The 20,386-nt window shown below is 39.7% G+C and overlaps 1 protein-coding gene across 1 annotated transcript in view; it reads left to right on the forward strand.

Annotated features, from left to right (window-relative positions):
* THEMIS (thymocyte selection associated) overlaps window positions 1-18,825 on the forward strand; it is a 75,734-nt gene extending 56,909 nt beyond the window's left edge. Inside the window, exons 5-6 of the mRNA XM_009704779.1 lie at window positions 9,133-9,286; window positions 18,665-18,825. Coding sequence (XP_009703081.1) covers window positions 9,133-9,286; window positions 18,665-18,825 — 315 coding nt within the window. The remainder of the gene's footprint in view (window positions 1-9,132; window positions 9,287-18,664) is intronic.
* Window positions 18,826-20,386: the final 1,561 nt, after the last annotated feature.

The raw sequence follows: 20,386 nt of genomic DNA on the forward strand, positions 1-20,386 counted from the left end.
GGAATGCCTTTTACTAATAAAAGGCATTTTTCCTTTCACTCCTGCTGTTACATTCCCCACTGTGGCCTGGAAACCGGATGATTTTGGGAAACAAGAAGCCTGATGGTAAATTCAGTCATGACTGAGTAAATCCAGAATAATGCTTCTGAACTGCAGGGAATGACTCCAGATTTACACCCAATTTCCAAGGTCCAAACCTGTTCTGAAGTGTTTAATTCCTACCAACGCCGTGTCCTGCTGCTTTCCCGAGGCTGCTGCCTGCCACACACAGCATTTTCCATCATGCAGTAAGAGGAAGCCCAGTGTGAGCTCTGCAGCTGGACTTGCAGACTCATGCTAGGAAGGGCAACACAACAGTAAGAACTTGAAAACAATTTATTTTAAAAATCTTGCCCTCCTTCTCCTACCCCTCCCCACTCTCTGCAGGGCCACAATTAGAGGAAATAAGGCAGGATACATTCAGACCAAGGGGAGTCAGAACAAAGCTGGAAGTGGATCAGTAGTTCAAGGGGAGACTGGACAAATACTTGGAAGAGAGACCCTTTGAGGGTTACTAATAGACAAACCATCTCAAACTCAGGAAATTCCCTGAGTTGAAAATAGTAAGAGGCTGAGAGTCTATTTGGAGGTAGCAGATTGCCTTGCCCTGTCCTTACTCTTTCTTAGTGCCTGCTTAGGGCAATGGTGAGGAAAATGTACTGAGCGAGATACATTTTGACCTGAATGAGTGTGACTGTTATTTCATTTTTTTAGAGGCAGAGAAGATCTGAAGACTGAGGGAGAGACAGCTGGGAGAACGGTGCAGCAAGGGGTGCCTCATTTGAGGTTCTGTGTCAGGAGTTACAGGAAATTTCGTTCTTCTTTTTGTTCGGTTTCATTTCAAATTTTCCCCACACTAAACTGCACTTATGTTTGCATCGGTTTCAGCATTCAGATTTCATTCTGTTGAGCAGATTCCATCTGCAGTTTGGCAAACCTGCAGATAATTAGCTCTCCCTTGTAATTAAATTTCCAGTTAATGTCCCATTAAGATAAATGAGAAGAATTCGCATCTTCTGCTTAAGTGGTGATTTCACAAAATGCAACATTTCATAGTCTTTGAACAAACAAGCACTTCCATTTGCCAAGGTGAGATGTATTTGTAATAGAGAAGCAGATCTTAATAATTTAGTTTTCAGATGTACAATTTTTTTTCTCCCAGGAACTTCAGTGCTTAGTGAGTGGGTAGCCCAGGAGAAGAGCAAAGCCTGTCTTGGGGTTAAGGCATCATACTCTCCATCAAACAGTGGGGTCCTCTTCTCGCTTCCTTTCATGATTGCCTTCTCACGCCATGAGTGCCATGGAAACCAGAATTTTTACAGATTGCTACTAACTGAATTTCATTGCCCAATCTGAGACAGCCCAGGCCTAATTTCTATAGCTGTGCACTCACGAGTGTGGCTGCAATCGCCGGGCAGGCAGTGCCGCTGGCAGCGATGGCAGGATGGTGAAGAGGCAGGGTGTATGGAAAGGCGACAGCTGGGCGGACCTCACCGGTTCCTATCCACATTTTGAAGCTATGTGGAAAAGAGCACATTTCAAGTTGCCAGCATGTAAAATGCAGAAAACAACACTTACCTTTCACTGCACAGTGTGTTGCATAAAGAAAGTGCTGTTTAAGAGTAAGTACTCAGGAAAAAAAACAGGCCTTAAGATAAAGACATATCTGCAAAAATAAATGTAATGCTAACATCATATATGTTACAGTAAAGATGAAAAACCTCTTCTTTGCTCTGAGGCTCTGGGGATCAAGCACCCCCCGCCCTTTATGTATTTAGCAGGGAGAGAAGAGGGAAGAGATGGAGCTGAGAGGGCATTATGCAGTTCTGTATTTTGCATTTGAACTATTGCTAAAAAATATTTTAAAATACTCTTTTTGATTTGTAACACTAATAGCAGAAGGTGTAAGTCTGGTGATTTTGTGCTGGCTAATACAGCACTGTTTTGTCCCAGGCCACTCAAGGGTGCCCAACATAATTTTCTGTTCTCTTTTGCTTGTACACACACAGAGCAGGAGAAAAATGTCTGGGAAAAGAGGCTGACAGCTCTAGTTACCCATTGACATAAAAGACTCTTTGGTAGCAAAGCTTCATTTTAAAGTCTCTTGAGATGTACTCTGTACTATTCTGGGACAGATTTTGGAAAAGAAAAAGATCTCATTCAACAATAAACGATTAAATGGGAACTGTGAGCAGCAAATGAGTACATCAAAGTCATTGGATTAAGAACAAAAAGCTTGGGGCTCTGAATTTCTGGAGCAAGCAAAGGATTTTAGTAGAATGTAATAACACTACACTCTTGCACATTTTTTATTGATAACATAATGCAACTTTTTTTGTCTCACTGAACTGTAAAAAATTTACCTGAAATGTGGCAACTGTCAGTGAAGAGTGGCAGTATTTAACTACCTCCTTAAAGCCCTGATGAAATTTCCTTGAAAAGCATGTGCTGTGCACATACATCAGCCCTTCTTTAAAGGTCATGCTGCTAGCTGGATCCCAGTTTTCCCCCTTGTTTGCTACTCCCTCCAAATTATTGAACCTCAGCCTGTTTAATGATCAAATTTTTAACTTTCCACCACATATCATTCCCCCAAGAAATCATCAGATCCGACGGAGAATATTTTCTTTCTACCTAGTCCCAGATACAACTATGCAATTTGTTGCGCTTGTGGTTTCAAATGGGAGGAAAGGGGTGGACTGGAAGGAGAAATCTTTGTCAGATGAGAGTTTGTATGCTAAGTTTTTACTGACTGTGTTAGCGTTGAATTGTCAGCCCTTGCAACCAAATTTGCGGCGCGAAGGCTGGGCGAAGCGGCGGGGATAAGGCGGGGGACACAGCCATCTAGTGGTGCCACCCCAACCAAGCCCCCCTCAAACTGAACAGCTTGCTCTGTGCTTACAGAAATGTTTCCTTCGCCGTTTATTCTTTTTTTTCAGTCAGTATGGCATCGGAATATTTGTTCGAGCTCACAGATGAGCTGCGTGGCAGGCAAGCTCGGAATGGTCTGTGTGCTGTTGGTATCTCTAAGACCATTCGGTTTGAAACGTTACTTGCTTTTATTTTTGTAGAAATGAATGTAGCTAGAACATGAGTTTCTCTTCTGTTGGGTTTTTAAATCCAAATATTCTTATTCAAGCTCTGAACAAGGATTAACTAATTCTGTCCCTACTGTTAGGAAAATACCACTTTTTAAATACATTTTTTGAATGCTGTGAGCCTACAGTGGCACCTGCCTATGATCTATCACGATTTTATTACATAGTCTCCTCCTCTTTAACCCTTGGGAAAACCTGACTACTGACAATGAAAGTCAAATTAATTGTGATATAGTACAGAAAGTACTTTGTGAGGGAAAAACCTGTTAAGAGCTTGAACCTTGATCAAAAAAACTCAATTTGATCAGATGTTTCATGTCCCTTTTAGGCAGAGAAGAACACATGAACTACTGTAATTTTGTTTCTGACTTTTAAATGATATAACCTTGACCCCTTCTTTGGCAAAAATAGTTCATCTGTAGTTTATAGTACCTTATGAGTTCTGCAGGCAAATAATAATTCTCCAAAGTGCTCCTGTCCTTTATGTTAATGAGGCTAAATGAGGATCCTCTTTATCGCCCATGGCCTTTCTGAAGCATCTTCTAACTAGCTCTTCTCCTTTTCCACACTCCAATGGACTGTGGAAAATGAAGGCTTGATATCATGTGCTGGAATCAGTGCAATAGGGAAGACTGTTAAAATTCTTTACTACAAAATCATAGACCCTTGTCAGTACCCTTAGCTATGGGTACACTGTGCCCTTGCAAGAATTACCTTGATGTGCAAGATAAGTTGACTTGCCAATAGATTGTGCAAGAAGGCTACCTTGGGATACAAATGAGTAATAATCTAAAGGTAATTGTTTCCTTTCAAGTGGAATAAATCAGTCCAAACTGTCTGCCATAATAATGCAAATTTCCTAAGAGGTGTCAGGAGTTTCCATGTTTCTATTCCCGTGATTAGAATTTGTGCTTCCCAGCTGTTAGGCAGAAGTATCCGTTCCTACTTCTAGTCATACAGTGGGTGAAATTTTATTTTGACTAACATTGGTGTAAATCTGACCTCTGTACTTACTCCAGAATGTAGTTACTCCAGCTTACACTCTTGCAAACCGGAAAATAATTCAGATCTCTGTTTCAGGGTGGTCTAAGGCTCTGATTGTGAGAGCACTTACCCTGGTTCTGTGTTGATACAGTATGGGAATCAAAACCCGTGATTCTTCTCTGATTCGCTGCAGTTCCAAACTGTCCCTGCAGAAAATCACGCAGATATAATGAAGGTTGGATCAAAATTATATAGATGGGTTGTCATTCTGTAGGTTGCTCTGGCGCTCATGAAGTCTTCTCTATAAATCAACAACTATGAATACCATGTCTCACTTAGACTGACATGTCTCTCTCTATCCCTTTTTCATAATTTCCGTGAAATACTCTCCAAAAAAATTAAAAGCTAAAACTTCATTCAGCCTGGTTTGGGCTTCTCCATGAACACATTGCTGTGTAAATCTCTTACAGAATCTTCATTTGTAGCTTGTGGGGATAAGTTGTCTTTTTTGTCTGGAAACGGTGAAATGTGTTTGGACTGCAAAATCATTCGTCACACTTTCATTCTACAACTACAGCTTTTTTTCTGATGGAAAGGTGCATGCAGCAATTAAGCATTTTACAGATAAATATACCTGTGCAATATATGCCAAAACAGAGATATATACCTAGAGCTTTGGCTGGAGTTTCTGAAGGCAGCAAAGAGTGCCACTCCAAGCTGTCTTTAAAGATTGCAGTAAAAGGTTTATGATCTGTATCTACTAGCATGGGCGACTCATAATAAATGCACTCCAAAGGTGTAGTGCCATGCCCAGCACTGATTGCTCCGACAAATGAGTACTCCTCTTCACTAGGGTCATTTGTAATCATATAACAGCTTGACTTTCTGTCTGGAAAAGCATAGTTTTTTCAGATTGGTTTATGCCACTACATGTCTCAGAGCATTTTCAGAGACTATGACAGTTGTTGGTTTCATATTCACTCCCACATTTTTCTGTACTTTAAACAAATGTTGTTTCTCCTTTACTCTGAATGTTCTAGATGCTGTTGAGGCTTTCTTTCTTTAAATAAAAAAAAAAAAAAAAAAGAAAAGCAACCAAAACAATAATGTGTATTATGAACACATGTATTATTTTCTTTTTTTGTAAACACGTTTAACAGCCTTTTTTTTCTTCTCACTTGCTTTAAGAACTTCTCTTTGTGCTATTCTATCTGAGAGGTTACACTAGTTTTGCTGGGCACCTCCAAAGTTGTTACTTTTATTTTTATTCAAAAAACTCCTGTGCTATTTTCTTGGCTTACTGAGTAGCTGTGACCAAATACTGCTGTCTGAAGTATGTGTGGTATGTGGACTGCCTTCAGTAGTTTGGGGTTGTATCTTGCAAAGAAGCAGGAATTTTAGGACCTGGTACATTATAGATTACAATTTGGCTCCTGTAAGAAGAAAGATTAAGTAGACCAGAAACTCTTCAGCCTAAAGAAGAGGTGATTCAGGAAAAAAAGTAAAAACCTAAATGCAGGGAGAAAATGAATAGAGAGGGATTACAGCAGCAGCATGAAATTATGAGGTAGGGCAGCAAAAAAACCCGCAACAAATATCCCAAAGGAAATTTTACACAATGCAGAAGTAAACTCTGGAACTCATTGCTACATGATGTTGATAACAAAATGTAAATGAGTTTGAAAAGCAATTACACACAGTAATGAAAGAAATATTCACAGGGAGACAACTGTTAATGGCCCGAATTTTTGAAGTCAGAGGAGAACGCACCTTGGAGCTGTGAGAAGGGGATGCTAGCGTATGCTTAAATTGTAGGGGAAATTGGCATTTTTGGAACAGATTTTGTGTAACTGGGGCTGTAGATAGGCAAAGCGTGACTATTTGTGCAGTGCCATTCATAAGAATAAGAATTGCTGTCAGATTTCACTGCTGATGGAGTGGACAAGTGGAGTGAAGCCTTGCCTGCCGAAGAGAGCTCATGCACACATGCACACAAATGCAGTGCATGAAGTTCTTCAGGTAATCAAGGGAAATTAATTCAAACCCTTCACTCTGAAACTCAGTTTTCTACTGCAGTGTTTTCAGTTCGTGCATCTTCAATAAACTCTGCACTCACTTACAACATCTGCAGAATGCTGAAATTTCTGTTCTTACTAAAGTGATGCATCTCCAGCCCTTTAGTTCTCGCCTTAACTCTCACACTTTTTTGTATCCTGTTTGATGTAACACCTCCTATTTCCTGAGACAGAGTGCACAGACTTAGGCTACCTTACCTTTACAGCTTTGTGCTTTGTTTTCTGAGTTGTTTCTGGACAGCGAGTGAACCTAGAGATGTAATGGGCAATGCTTAACCATTGGGGTGAAATTTTTAGTTCATGCACCTGTAGCTGTTGGTTGGATTTTCCAAATGCTGAGATTTGGGGTTTCCTCATGAGTAGTCTGTTATAACAAATGACTATAGTTCGGATTATGAGTTTTTAACTGAATTAGTGTTTCTTCTGGCAGTAACAGTACTGAAAACCATGGTTGATATCCTGACTTCTTTACATTAGTGGAACAATGACTCCATGTAGATGGAAACCCTGTGCTGTTAAGTCTGTCTAGTATTTGAAAGACAACTGTAAGACTTCACTCTTGTATAGTTTAAAAAAAGTCTTATCTCTGTTGATCTCTAGTATAATTGTTATCTACAGCAGTATTAAGAATGTTAAAGCGGTATCAGATTTCAGCATATAGTGAAGTGACAGTTCCGTTTCTGTAATCTTGTTTGTTTTTAAATGTTTGAGTCCTGCATATCTTAATTTGCTTGCAAAGTGTCCCAGGTAACCATTGTATCACAGTGTGTGGTCTTGCTGATGGCTGATCTCATTCTTCTTCTTAATGGGATCTTTCTGTTTTGATACCAAGGCTTGTTTTTAGTTAGTTAAGGCAATGCAAAATAAAGAATCTCAACATACTCATTCATTATATTGATTGCTAGGATTAATGTTAAATAAGGACCTGACTAGAAAATAAGAGAATTCATTGTTAAAAAAAAAAAATCATCTTTTTAGTGTCTAGTATTTAAATGAAGGTTCGCTTGTTACTTGAAAGCTGACTTTTAAGTAAAAACTTTCTGTGTGCTAAGCATGTCCAATAACTTGAAGACAGAAAGAATCTGTCTATGAACAATAATATTTCCCTGCCCTTCCTAAGGCCTCTCATTTGTGATCAACAGGTATGACTCATACTGAGGACAGAACAAGTTTAGTGACAGCTTTGAAATATGGTTATTTAAGTGTATTTTCCCTGAGCAGAAGGTGGATATTGCTCAGTAACTACTTGTAAACTGTGTGTTCACATTACCAGGTCAGATTGGCAACAAACAGGTGGTGCATACAGGCAGGTTTAGGTGCAGATGATCAAGAAAAGAGCTGGAGATGAAAGGAAGGCCATGCTGTGCTGGTGAAAGAAAGGCACAGGCCCTGTAACCTCACTGAAGCTATTCCACAACACACCAGTCGAGCATCGTCCTAGTTTGAACAGTACCTTTTCCATTGGGTTATTTTAATTCTCTGCTGTGAAGAACTTCTTCTGACATTTCTGTCCTCTTTGCAAAATATTTCTCAGCTGTATTTCTTTTTGTACAAATCCCTAAGATTTTTGTGAATTACATCACTGCTTAAAGCTTTGCTTGACCTCAGAGGCTCTTTTGCAATCAAGGAGAGCACTAGCCAGCATTGCACAGCCTGTACTGCACAAACATGCATTGAATACTGTAATTCAGCCAACCCCTGCAGATCAAGCTTGCAGTGTTTATTTTAGAAAATGGAGAAAACTACCGTAGATTCTTTTAACTGAAAAATGAGAGCCTTCCACTTATGTCACATCATGACCCACCCACTGTGGAAAATTGTCCATATGTTTTACAGATTTCATCCTCATCTGTTCTTCTTCATATACTCTCTGAAATTTTCTATTTCAGTTACCAGTGACTTTCTTGTTGCTACCTGATACCTTTTTTCAAAAGGGGCAGATTGACAAAAAATATGAGCTCCTATTGTGCTTTCGCAAATTGTGGGCTGATTCTGAAAAGATCAGACACTATTACTATGTAGCCGGTGTCAGTTTTTCCAACATGACCTTCTCTCTCTGAATAGGATAGGTTTTGTCATTGCAGAGGAAAATCTAAATTTGATTTTGAATGGAAAATCTATACTGATTATTTTTCAAAATACATACTGTCTAGTATAATGATTGCAATTGGACTGTACCTATACTGCAGCTAGTGTATAGCTTCACTGAAGATACACTCTTTGACACTTTTAATTGACTCTTATTTACACAGATGAAAAGTATGTATTTGACTGAAAGTATTTATAACATAAATACCTCAGAACTTAAAAAACAAAACAAAACAAAAACCGCAAAACAGAATTGTGGAAATGTATGTATCAAGCCTGAATTTCAAGGGGTACAAATATTGTAGCCATATAACTTGCTTTCTGCAATGTAATAACACTATAATTAATTACTCCATAATTGTCTGTTTGTATCATCTAACTATACTTACTATGCTATGAATGCTACTGGATAAATATAATTGAAATGTCAGACTTTATATGAATTTGTGGTGCAATTTGTAACAGAACTCATTAAATGAACAACTGATACAATAAAAATAGTTAATCAGAAGGAAATCTGTATCAACCAAAAGGGACACATAAATCTCCCTGCTTGTGTTTGCATGACTCCATACACCCCAAAAAAGAAAAGAAAGACTGGAGATATGTTTTAAAGGTAATTTCTTCACCAAGAGTAACTTCTGTTCATGTTATTTTATGGTGTACATGCCTCAAAGACAAGCATTACGGTAAACGTGATTGATGACTTTGACGAACAGAATATTTGTGGTTAAAATTCAAAGAAGTAACCCAAAGAACGTTGCTCTTACATGTCACATCTCTGACAGCACCCAGTTTGGAGTACTAATTTACATGTAAAGTCAATGTGCTCTTCTATGTAATTTCAGAATTTCTGTGTAGACACCATCAAGAAATTGTGCTCAAATCAAGCTGCTGATGTTTCGGAATTACAAGTTAACTGTCCAAATGATTTGGTGCATCGTGAGAATAAGAAGGACATGACTGGGAGAGCTACAGTAGTGGAAACCAATGTGATTAAAGGTCAGTTAAGCTTTATGGTTTGAGTTATTAATATAACAAAGCTTAACCCCAGCCCTGATAAATAATTTACGTACAGGATTATCTTGTGTGATTACACTTGGAATCTGTGGCTTAGTCAAAAGAGATGAAAAGTGAACATTTCTGTTCTTTCTCCATAAATGCCGTAAGGCAAATTCATCCAAGCTCTCAACAGCAGCATGGTATTAAACTCAGTTTGACACTGCAACATGAATATTCAGTAGTTTTTAGGAACAGACGTGTGGAAAACATGCACTTTCATTTTGCCTTAGGATGATGCTTACACATCATCTGTTATAAAAAACACTGATTCCAACAGGTTTTAAAGACGAGCAAGCGATTTACATTAAAGATATGAAGATGTCTTCAACTTTTTGTATTTTGAAGAAAAAAATAATATTGAACTAATTACTTGACTGATAATTGTTTTTAAAGTCACTGTTTGCTTGGATTTCCGAAGCATTCTTTGATAGCCGCTTAGTTTTTCTACTTATCTTTCAAGTTTTTCCTTTTTTTAGAAAGGAAACATACTGAAGTTGAGAAGCTAGATGATAAGCAGACAAATACAAAAGATTTTCCATTTAATATGAAAAAATCAATTGATTTCATTAATCTGCCAGTCACAGGTGATATCTGAAATATGAACACATCACACTCATTACAATACTGGAGCATTTGGAAGACTAAAGCACAAAAACTCATCTTCACAGCATTTGTTAACTGATAACTGATATCAAAATAAGAACTTCCCTTAAAGTTTCTCTTTATTGTCTTGTCATTCAGTGTGTGAGATTCCTAAAAAGGACTGCGTATTTGAAACTACGCATATTGAAACTTCCAAATGAAACATAAACAACTTTTATAGTGAAGCTTTACTGTGGTGTGTTGAATATTCACTGATCCTTATTGCTGTGGAAGTTCATTATCTGGGGACTGATTTTTGAAAAGTATTCTGGTAACTGGCTGCTTTGAAAGATAATCCCAAATTTGTGAGTTTTGTGGTTGTGAACCATTTTGTCACTAGCTAATGATTCGATTAGATTTTATAGGGGCAAATGGTGAAGCTTCCATATTGGCAGCTACAAAGGATGGTATCCTCTGTTTAAATCCCAGAAAAGACTGAATACCAAGATAGGTTAATGCTGTATTCTTTTGTGCCAAGGGAACTACCTGCAAATCATTGGGGTTTGACTTTGAAAACTGCTGTTCATGCTACAGGGATCGGTTGGATCACTTGCATAGGTTAGTCTCTGTGGGGTGAGGCAGGCATGGGAAGCAGGGGGGGCGCATCTAAAAAAAACATGACTAAAACATCCTTACTGAAGTAATCTAGGTTTAAAGTTTATGCTGAGGACTGTCTTATTCACAAGCACAGGAGTCAATGGTCGTGTAAGTGCTTTACTTGATGGGTTTAGACTCCTCACAGACAGGGAAAGCCACACAGGTCAAAATCACATAGTGGTTTTACAGTCAAGATCTTTCAAAGATATTTCTGAATGCAGCTGCTCAGTTTGTGCAGCAAGAAGTGGAGTCATACAGCACTTCCTGGGCCTCTTACAGGAACTGTGCAGTAGTTTCTAAACTGAGATCCCTTGGCTGAGAAAAGAAGTTTGGAGCTACCGTTACTAAGGCTTCAGCTCAACAACAGGACTGGGAGGTCACCTAGTCTTTCTGTTCTTTCTATTGGAACCATTTTCCTACTGTGAGAGTACTTGTTACTGCTTGTGTTTCTTTTGTTGCTGGGCACCACTGGGAAGAGTCTGGCTCCATCTTCTTTACACCTTCCCATCAGGTATTTATACCCAGTGACAAGATCCTCCCTGAGTCTTCTCTTCACCAGGCTGAACAGTCCCAGCCCTCTCAGCCTCCCCTTCTATTTCAGATGCTCCAGTCCTTTGATTGCTGTCGGGGCCCTATGCTGGACTCACTCCAGAATGTCCATGTCCCTCTTGTACTGGGGAGCCCAGATCTGGTCCCAGCACTCCAGGTGTGCTCTCCCCAGTGCTGAGCAGAGGGGGAAGGATCTCTGCTGGCACCTCCTTGCCTAACGCAGCCCAGGAGGTTGTTGGACCTCTTTGCCACAAAGACACATTGCTGGCTCATGGTCAGCTCGTCTACCAGGACCCCCATGTTTTTCTCTGCAAAGCTGCTTTCCAGCCAGTAAGCCCCAGCCGGTACTGGTGCATAGGGTTATTCTTCCCCAAGTGCAGGACCTGGTGTTTTCCTTCACTGAACTTCATGAGATTCCTCTCTGCCCAGTCCTCCAGCCTGTCTGGGTCTCTCTGAATGGCAGCGCAACCATCTCAGCCACTGCTCCCAGTTTAGTATCATCTGCAAATTTACTGAGGGTACATTCTGTCTGATCATTCATGCCATTAATGAATCACTGTGTCTGTAGCAGACACCCACAACAGCATTGTCCATGTTTGTCTGTCCACTAAATCCTGACCCAGAAGCTCTCAGTGGGCTCTTCATCTAGGCAGAGGGGGCCTCTGTTGCCTCTGTTGGCCATGCTACCAGCAAAGTTTCTGCCTTCTTCACGCTGGTTGTTAGCTCATGCAGGTCCAAACACTGGTAAACAGACTTGGACTTTTTGCAACTGTGATTGATTTGGCCCTTCTACTGAACATGTTTCAGCACTGCAGTGAAACAAGGCAATGTTGCTGACTGTCTCACTTGCCCTAGTCGGAGCCTGCCTGCCTTCTCTCTCTTTATTGATTCTGAGCCAGTAACATTAGTCTTTTGTCCACCCCATTAAGCCGTATTTATATGTCCTTGATAAAACTTTCTCAGAATCTTCAAGAGCGCTTGATTTTTAGTCACTATTTTTCATTTTCTAGCATATTTTTCTTACCCAAATATTCATTTGTTTTAAATTCTGAACCACTCTAATTGAGAAGAAAGCTTTTTCTAGGGACTTTTTCAAGTTTTAAATTATCTTCTCTTAGCTGTTCTTGCTCTTTTTCCTTCAGCCTTCATTCCATTAAGATCCTAACCTTTGTGGTGGTATCCCTTCTGTGAAAGTAGTTTTCTGCTGGTTGAGACCCATGTATCAAGCCTAATGGTAGATTACTGGCTTAATTCTTCCTGCTTCCAGTAGACACATTTCTTTTAAGCTTTAGGTATCAATCAATCAGGTTCATTTTTTTCCTATCTGTTTCCCTGAGTTTATGGTTAGAGATCCATGCTGTGCAGGTAGCCTTAGGTGTATGGCCAAGAGTATTAGAGAAAAAATGGCATTAGGGATGATGAAGGCTTGCTTGCCTCTGGTCCTGCAAAGATTCACAGCACTAACTCTTCCAAGCTAGCCCAGTTCTTAGCCATGTTCCTGATATAAAAGCTCATCGATCATATGTCCCCTGCCTCATTCCTCATGAAAGTTGCAATTAGTTAATCTGAAGTTCATCCTATATACTGTATTAGGCTAGACTACTCACAGAAGATCAGATAAAGAATAGCCTTTGTTACTGAGAGTTTCAAACAAACTCTTAGTACCTCTGTTTCGTACATGCATAGAAAATCAAAAGGTGGTATCATAATGTTTCTTCTTTTGCAAGGCTAGGAAATTGCTGCTTGTTTAATTGCCTTGGAGTATATCCCTGTACTTTGTGTAAATTTGAGTATAGTGTGTGTTTGAGCTGGGCAGATTTAACTTAGACCAAAGAACAGTGATGGATTGTACACTGACATACCCAAATCAAAGCTAAAGCTTTTTCTGAAAGATGTACATTAGTACAGTCCAAAATTATTTGGTTTAATTCAAAGATAACGGCAGAATTATACAGGAGATCGGATTAGATGATATAGCAGTTCTTCCTGGCCAGCCAAAGGTTCCCCATGAGCCCACTGTTGCGTGCAGCAAGCTTGCCTGTTCCAGAGAGTATACTCTGCTCTGCTAATTCGCAAGATAATGAATTAGAAAATATGTCAAGACTAATAACACAGACACACTTCTGTGGGTTTTGAGTGGGAGGAAATGCACCATTCACTGACTAATCTTTAAACTTCTACTGATGAATGTTAAGCCACCCTCCAAAGCGCCAACCTGTTTCAAATTCCTAATAAGGATGTTGAATCTGTGCTCTCAAAAAAAACAGTTACAGAGACAATTACTATTTCTTACCAAAGGCCAGATAGTTCCAAAAAGAAAAGCAACATGTTTTTCTTTCGGTTTTAAAGCCTTTATTATCTTTCCTTACAGAGTTCATGTTAATAAAGATAGGATTTATTATCTTTGTTTCTAAGAAATTGAACTTTTTTCCTCTGTTGCAAGTAAACCTGAATTGGTCACTAAAGAAATCATCTTTTTTTCTTATATTTGACTGAGTTTGAATTCATTAGAAATAGTAGCAATATCTACAGGGTAATAACTCTCATCAGAAATCTGCTGTATCAGGTTTTTTTTAACCTTGAAATTTATTCTAAGTAGAGTTTTTAAAACATTACCTAATCTTCTTGCTCATCGCTTAGGTTTCTGGAATTGTTACAGTCTGCAATAAAAAAGTGTTTATGTTGATTTTGTTTATTGATGCCAGGACATTTTAGGGAAGATATTTATGTATTCTTACTTTAGGCACTTGATTTAGGATACCAGTGGGCTGGAGAAAGATAAAAAGGAAGAGACCTTCTTATTGCAATTTAGGATGCATGTATAATGTCTACTAAATTTGGCAATAAAGATGGTTTAAGAAATTTCTGCCCCTGTGCTGTAGCTTGCTGTTCCATCAGTCAGGGCAATACATTTGGTTAGTGGCTGTGATCTAACCCAAATATTAAAATAAATTAAACATAATATCCCAAAAAACTTAAAGCAAAACATACAGTTCTGAATTATTTTGAAAAAAGCTGTTCTTTCTTCAGTGACATCACAGGGATTTTGTATTAGCGTTCTGAATTAGATGCATAGGGGTTATCAGTATGAATTAGGAATCCTTTACTGCAGGTATGTATGACAACTCTCTCTAGCTTCCATGCTTTAGCTCAGTCTTTGATTAGGGCAAAATTGTTATTAGATTTTTTGGCTCCTATGGTCCTGTAACTATCTTTAAAAAATACAATTGGACTCTTTTTTTGGGCTGTGAACACAAAACTTATTCTTGGCAGACACATCTTCTGAGGTAAGTTTAAAGAAAGGTAAGAAATTGACTTGAAATATGGAGATCACGTCATCTCATAGGATGGTGAGTACACTTTAGTAAATTATATTTAAACATTTTCAATCAGCTTTGTTCTTAACCAAACTCTAACTTGTTGTACAGCAGGGGAACGAAAGCATAGGCTCCGAATCCATACGTATTTCCCTCATGTATTAGACATGACTGATTTTAAGTGCAGAAATACACAGAGATTCCAGGCAAGAGCTTGTAGAAGTGATTGCAAGGAGGAGGTATGGCAGTGTTACACGTAGGGTAACTAAAGGGGACTTCACGAGTCCCCTCTCCCACTCTCTGGCAGCGCTGCCTGGCTCTGCTCTACCAGCCCTGTGCAGAGCAGCACCTGGGAGGGTTACCTGACGGTGTCCTGAGCCCTTCTCCTTCCCCTGTTGCAGGAAGGTATGACGGGGCTTGAAGTGTCCGACGGTTGTTTAAAACTTGTGGCAACCATTTCTCATCTGCAAGAGCTGTTGATAAGCTGAGGGTTTACGTTACAAAGAGAGGCAGTAGTGCAACAGTGGAAATTAGCGTCTCTAAAAATTCAGTAAAACCAGCAAGATAGACTAGAAAAGAAGTGACAAAAAAGAAAACTAAAAAATAAAAAGACAGGAAAAGAGGTGAACAGATGTCTCTCTCAGGAAATTTAAGACTTTTTAAGAAATTAAGTTTAAGATTAAACTTTTTCAAACAATGGGTTAGTAGATTCCAGAGGGAGATAAACAGTACTCATACATGAATTGTAACCCTACAGTGCATATGAAATATTTTGATTGTGGCACTTAACAGTCTTTAAAGGTACGCTACATCATCACGTGAAGGAATCGTTGCTGGATACCAGCTCAAGGAACAGTCCATTAGTTTTATGGACTCTGATTCTGTTATCACTGAATAGCTTTCAGTAGCACTCCCTAAGGAATTAGTTCTCATTAGCACTGAGGAGCATCAGAACCAGGCCCACAGCAAATAAAATGTTACTGTTCATAAAAACACTTTGGCTTATGTATATGCCTTCAGTCCTGTGCATTTTCACTGAAATGATGTGCAAAAATAAGGATGTGGTTCTACCCTGTTTAGTTCACAATATTATTGCACATAATAATTCACAAGAATCGTTTTCAAGTTAGGCATAAATAAACACTAAATGTTATTATGTGATTGAATGTTAATTTATGCAGTATAAATCCTGAACTGAGGTATTTACCACAGCTACAAAACTGTGTTATGGTCACAGCTAGGCGTGTTTGGTTGTACAGCCTTGTATGTACATGAGCTGGGATTTCTAGCACTTACTTCATTCAAGCAAGGGTCCTGGTGGGTTGGGTTACTTCTGTTGCCTACATTTTGAAGGAGGGCAGAATGGAGAGTTATGACAAGTGTTTGTGACTTTGAAATTTGTGAAAAAACAACAAGTATATTCCAAGGGAAAAAAAAAAAAAAGCAAATCCTACTCACTCGAGGATACAAGTGAGATAAATGGAAATTTTTAGTCTGCAGAGCACTACCCTTCCACTATAAGGCAAACGTAATTATACAAATTGTTCCAGGAAGAGCAGAATTAATGAAATCTGGTTTAATAAGTATTCAGGTCTGTTGTCCCCTACTGCTCCTCTCCCCCTTCCCTGATAATAACCAAAACTCTCCTTATGGCACTCCTATCAAATGAAAAAGAGCAGGTCTGGAGCTATCTGTGTGTTGGGTGGCCAACCAATATGCACACGCTGATTTATCCTGCTGTTTGCTGCCAAATGGAGTGTATAACAGCTGTGTTCTGCATGCTTTTCTTTCAATAAAGGAACTAATTCAACTCTCGCTTTTGTAACCACATTGAGACTTCTGCCCCTTTTTCATATCTGACTGAAATTGGCAAAAAAATTTTAAAAAGTACTGAAGAGACTGACAGACGGATGGATAGACAGCATGATGACATAAGTCTTGTTTTCTTAGCAGGCTGAGATGGCATATCTGATTTGGTAATTCAGTGTTGAGGCTAATAGATTTTTTTCAAATAGGGGAGCAAATTGCATTGATTTCACTGTTCAGAATCCCCTTGGGATCGTTCAGCTTGTCCTGTTCATTGCTTAATGCTTTATTGAAGTGTAAATGTATACATTTCAGAAGGCGTCCTACACAGGTTTGGGACTGGGGACAGCTGTGGTTTCATCTGGCCTGATGACATTATATTTTCTTTCTCCTTGAGCTGTCTTACTTAGAAGCATATCATTTTGTTTCTGTGTGTTTGGGAAAGAAGAAAGACTAGCTATGCCACCCGTTAGCAATCTTACTTTATATCCGTATTAGCAAGTCTAAGTGCACAAACAATATTTCCCTTGCTGAATCACAGGGATTAGCTTATTCTTTCAGTGCCTGTTTTATTCATTAGTTTACTTTTGCTGATATCAAACACAGCCAACTTGCAAATGAACTACAAACCTGGAAATGCTTAATATCAAGATAGTGGCCACCCGTGTGAGTGAGATCTTCATTAAATTTCTCCTCATAGGTTTGAGGTTTGGGGGTTTTTTTCCTTTTGATGTCTAGATCTGGAGATACTTTGCTGATTTACTCTGGAAATACTTTGCTAATGTACTCTTTCCTAAAAAGTAGCAGGAAAGCTTGTAGGTAAATTGGTCTATGATAAACTCTGTGCTAATGTGGGCAGACAGCTCCTTGATTAACTTAATAGTTATTTCTGGCTTTAAATCTATAAAGGAGAGGATCACAACTTCAAAAAAAAATTAGTCCGACTCAGTTTTTCAGGCAGAGACACCTCAGCCATGGAGAGTCTCAGGAGGAACACAAGTGGGGTTTGGAGGCCGCCAAGAGAATATACAACTATTTTCTTGGTGAAGGGGCACATGGTGGTCGCAGGAGTAACCTTGGGAGGATTCTTGTTTGAGCAGCTCAGTGCCATAAAGAAGGACCTGCTTGACCGCCACGGCCTTGCTGGGAGGTCGGATAGGCTGTGAGGCCTTGTGTACCTTTGCGGGTTATTTCAGGTTATGTGGTAGCAAATTAAACAACCAGAAGCAGCTGTACCAAAAGCAGTGTTTCACACTGTTTTTTCATTTCGGGTGAAACTTTTTGCTTTAGAAACACAGTATCCTCTCAGCTCCATTAAATGTAAGGTTTCCTGACACAGCCTGAGGGTGAGCTGCTCCTGGCAGGGGAACTTCTGTGTGGCTGCCCCAGGCCTGGCTGCTCCCGCTGGCGCTTCCCCACCACAGCCTGGACCAAGGGATGTGGTGGATCTGGAGGGGGGATGTAGGGCACTGATCCTTGTGGGGATGGTGGTCCCACGCATCTTGTGGAGCTACCTCTAGCCCTAGGGAAGCAGTAGGACCACTCAGGCAGGGGAGGAGACCCTGCGGCTTTCTGGCAGCAGCCTGTAGCTCACCAGTGTGAGCTGTAATGTGAAGCTGTTACTCTGCCAAGATTCAGAGCAGAACCTGCCCGAAGAGGCCTCCTGTGAGGGTCTCTGTCCTCGTGGGAAAAGACCACCAGTTTTTGGAAAGTTTGTCCTCAGTATTGCCTTAGGCTGGTCTAGGTGAACATAAAGAAATGTACTTCAAAACTTTTCATTTTAACCTCAAGGCACTTTCAAGCCTGCATCTCTGTTATATCACCTTCCAAATAAGAAGAAACTGAGGGTTTTGGCTCTAGGAAATCCCAAAGTAACACCACAGTTTCCTAGCTGCAGAGGCTCAACTCTTCAGGCAATGAAACACAAGAGCATGGGAGCACACCTGCAATAGGGATGGTATGTGCTGCACATGGCAAGTGGACTCTTCTCTCGATGTGGTCAGACAATTTTATCTGCCTGCTTTTATGCTGTCAGTGATCACACTTTTTAACCATTTTAAGAAACCTTGGAGTTATTTGTGTACAACTAGCAGGGAGTGGACAACAGATTATCCTGTTTGCCCACAGACTTTGAGGTACAGGTATTACGCAAAAACTGAAATAAGAATTCTTGAGTGAAGACTCTCTTATAAAATGCTCAGGTGGCTTTCATTCTTGATCTGCCCCAGATATTGTTCAGGAACTTGAGCAAGTCATTTACAATCTCTGTGAAAATAAAAAAAGTGAGGAGAACAGTGCTTTCTTTGGTTTTTTTCTTTTGTGGTTATCTGTATGAATTGTACACTTTTTTTCAGGGCAAGGGCAGAGTTTTCCATTTCCTTACAGTTATTTTTTGCTAATTGCTCAGGTCTAACAAATGAGGCACTTGGAAAGTACGAGGCGGAAAAGGAAGAGGAAGAAGAGCACAACTATGACTATGTGGATGAAAACATAATTGAAAACATAAGAAAAGTATTTGAAGACACCACCGTTAGAAATAAGCATGCACTCTCTGAAGGAAGAAGGTGAGTGTGACTTATGATCACTTATGGATGCAAACAAGTGCAGGCAGAGTGATTTTTTCAGACTGGCCAGTAACCTTCACTCGCCAAAACGAGGGAGAGTGTCCCCTGGGAGCTGTGGCTGTTGCCCCGAATGTCCTGTGAATAATGCAGGAAGGGCACCTCTGGGCTGCTGCCTGTGACCCCCTGTCACTCTTAGCGGTGTCACTTTCATGAAAGTGGTACCTGTCATCATTCTGTTGATAAAAGTGCACAGGCAAGACCAGGTTTACAGATAGAGACAAAGCCTTAATTAGGCCAACAGTCATCCTTACAGAAACCCAGAGAAAGGCTTTGTCCCTGAAAGCCTGTCTAATTTTTCTGATTTGTGCCAATTTGCTGTAATAAATTATAGTAGTCTAAATGCAATCCTTCTCTTCTGTTTAGAAGTGGATGTTTTGTTGTGCATGACTAAGGTTTGTCTCTTAAAAAGCTTTCAGGAATTATCTGTGTTTTCACTAAATCCTCAAGGTTCTGCTCTGGCAGTCTGCAGAGACTTAAAGTGCTAGTGAAGAGGGCCTTTGCTTCTGAAAATCTCCAAGCATCATTTCCAGATAAACACAGATTAGACTTTTTTTTCTAGTTCTGAGTGAAACTGTGTAGTCCCAGTTCTTTTCATTCATAGCTGAACCTTCTATGAACTTCACTTGATTCGGCTGAATTGCTTCTCTTGTTAACAGAAACCCCTGAAAACCCAGCAAAACTTGAAATGTTGTGTTTCAGAGATTTAAAAAATTATTTTATTGTGAAGTGTTATTTTATTTCAAAAAGTACTTTGTGTATATTTTAAAATGTCATGCAACATTTCTATTCTATTTGAGTTAAGCAGCGTACTGAATCTGAAATAAGCTGTTATTTTTCTCTGAAATGCTCAAACCCCTCAGAAACATGACATCCAGGGCAGTGTGTGGTACCTATGTGGCCATCTTTTCCCCAGCTCACAGCCACAGAAACTCCAAAGTTGCAGGAAAGATTGAAAAGTGAAACAAAGTAGAGCCTTTCACGTAACACATTACTTCCTCAGTCCACATGCCACTGAGGATGGGGACTTGCTCTATTGCGTAAAGTCTTGAAAGAGAGAATGAAACTCTCTTTTGACTAAAATAGTCCTTTTGACTATAAGCACTAAGGGAAAAGCACAGTTTCAAGAAGCAATGCCAGCCTAGACGATCACCCTCTAATTATACTACTTACTACTGTGGCATCAGCTCGTTTAAGTCTTTATCCATCTGCCCTTTAAAGTCCCTATCAATAGAGGCAAGGTTTCACTTTATTAGCTGTCTTCTTTGAGGGCTCTAGCAAAATATGAAAGAAAGGACCTTTGCCGCCTTGAGGGAGTTCACTGTCTGTCTTGGATTATGAAGCTATCCCATAAATTATCATCCTCGGTGGATGACAGAAGTATCCACCCTCTGAAATCATTAGCTAGCCAAAGAACACGTAGCTCCTCCAGCCTCCTGGTCTGCCCTCAACCGTCAGAAATCCTCCAATATGGCTTTTATCTAGCACTTCAAATTTCTATCAAGCTT

The sequence above is a fragment of the Cariama cristata genome, unplaced genomic scaffold (genome assembly GCF_000690535.1).
Source record: "Cariama cristata isolate BGI_N322 unplaced genomic scaffold, ASM69053v1 scaffold4797, whole genome shotgun sequence".
In the NCBI taxonomy this organism is placed as follows: domain Eukaryota; kingdom Metazoa; phylum Chordata; class Aves; order Cariamiformes; family Cariamidae; genus Cariama; species Cariama cristata.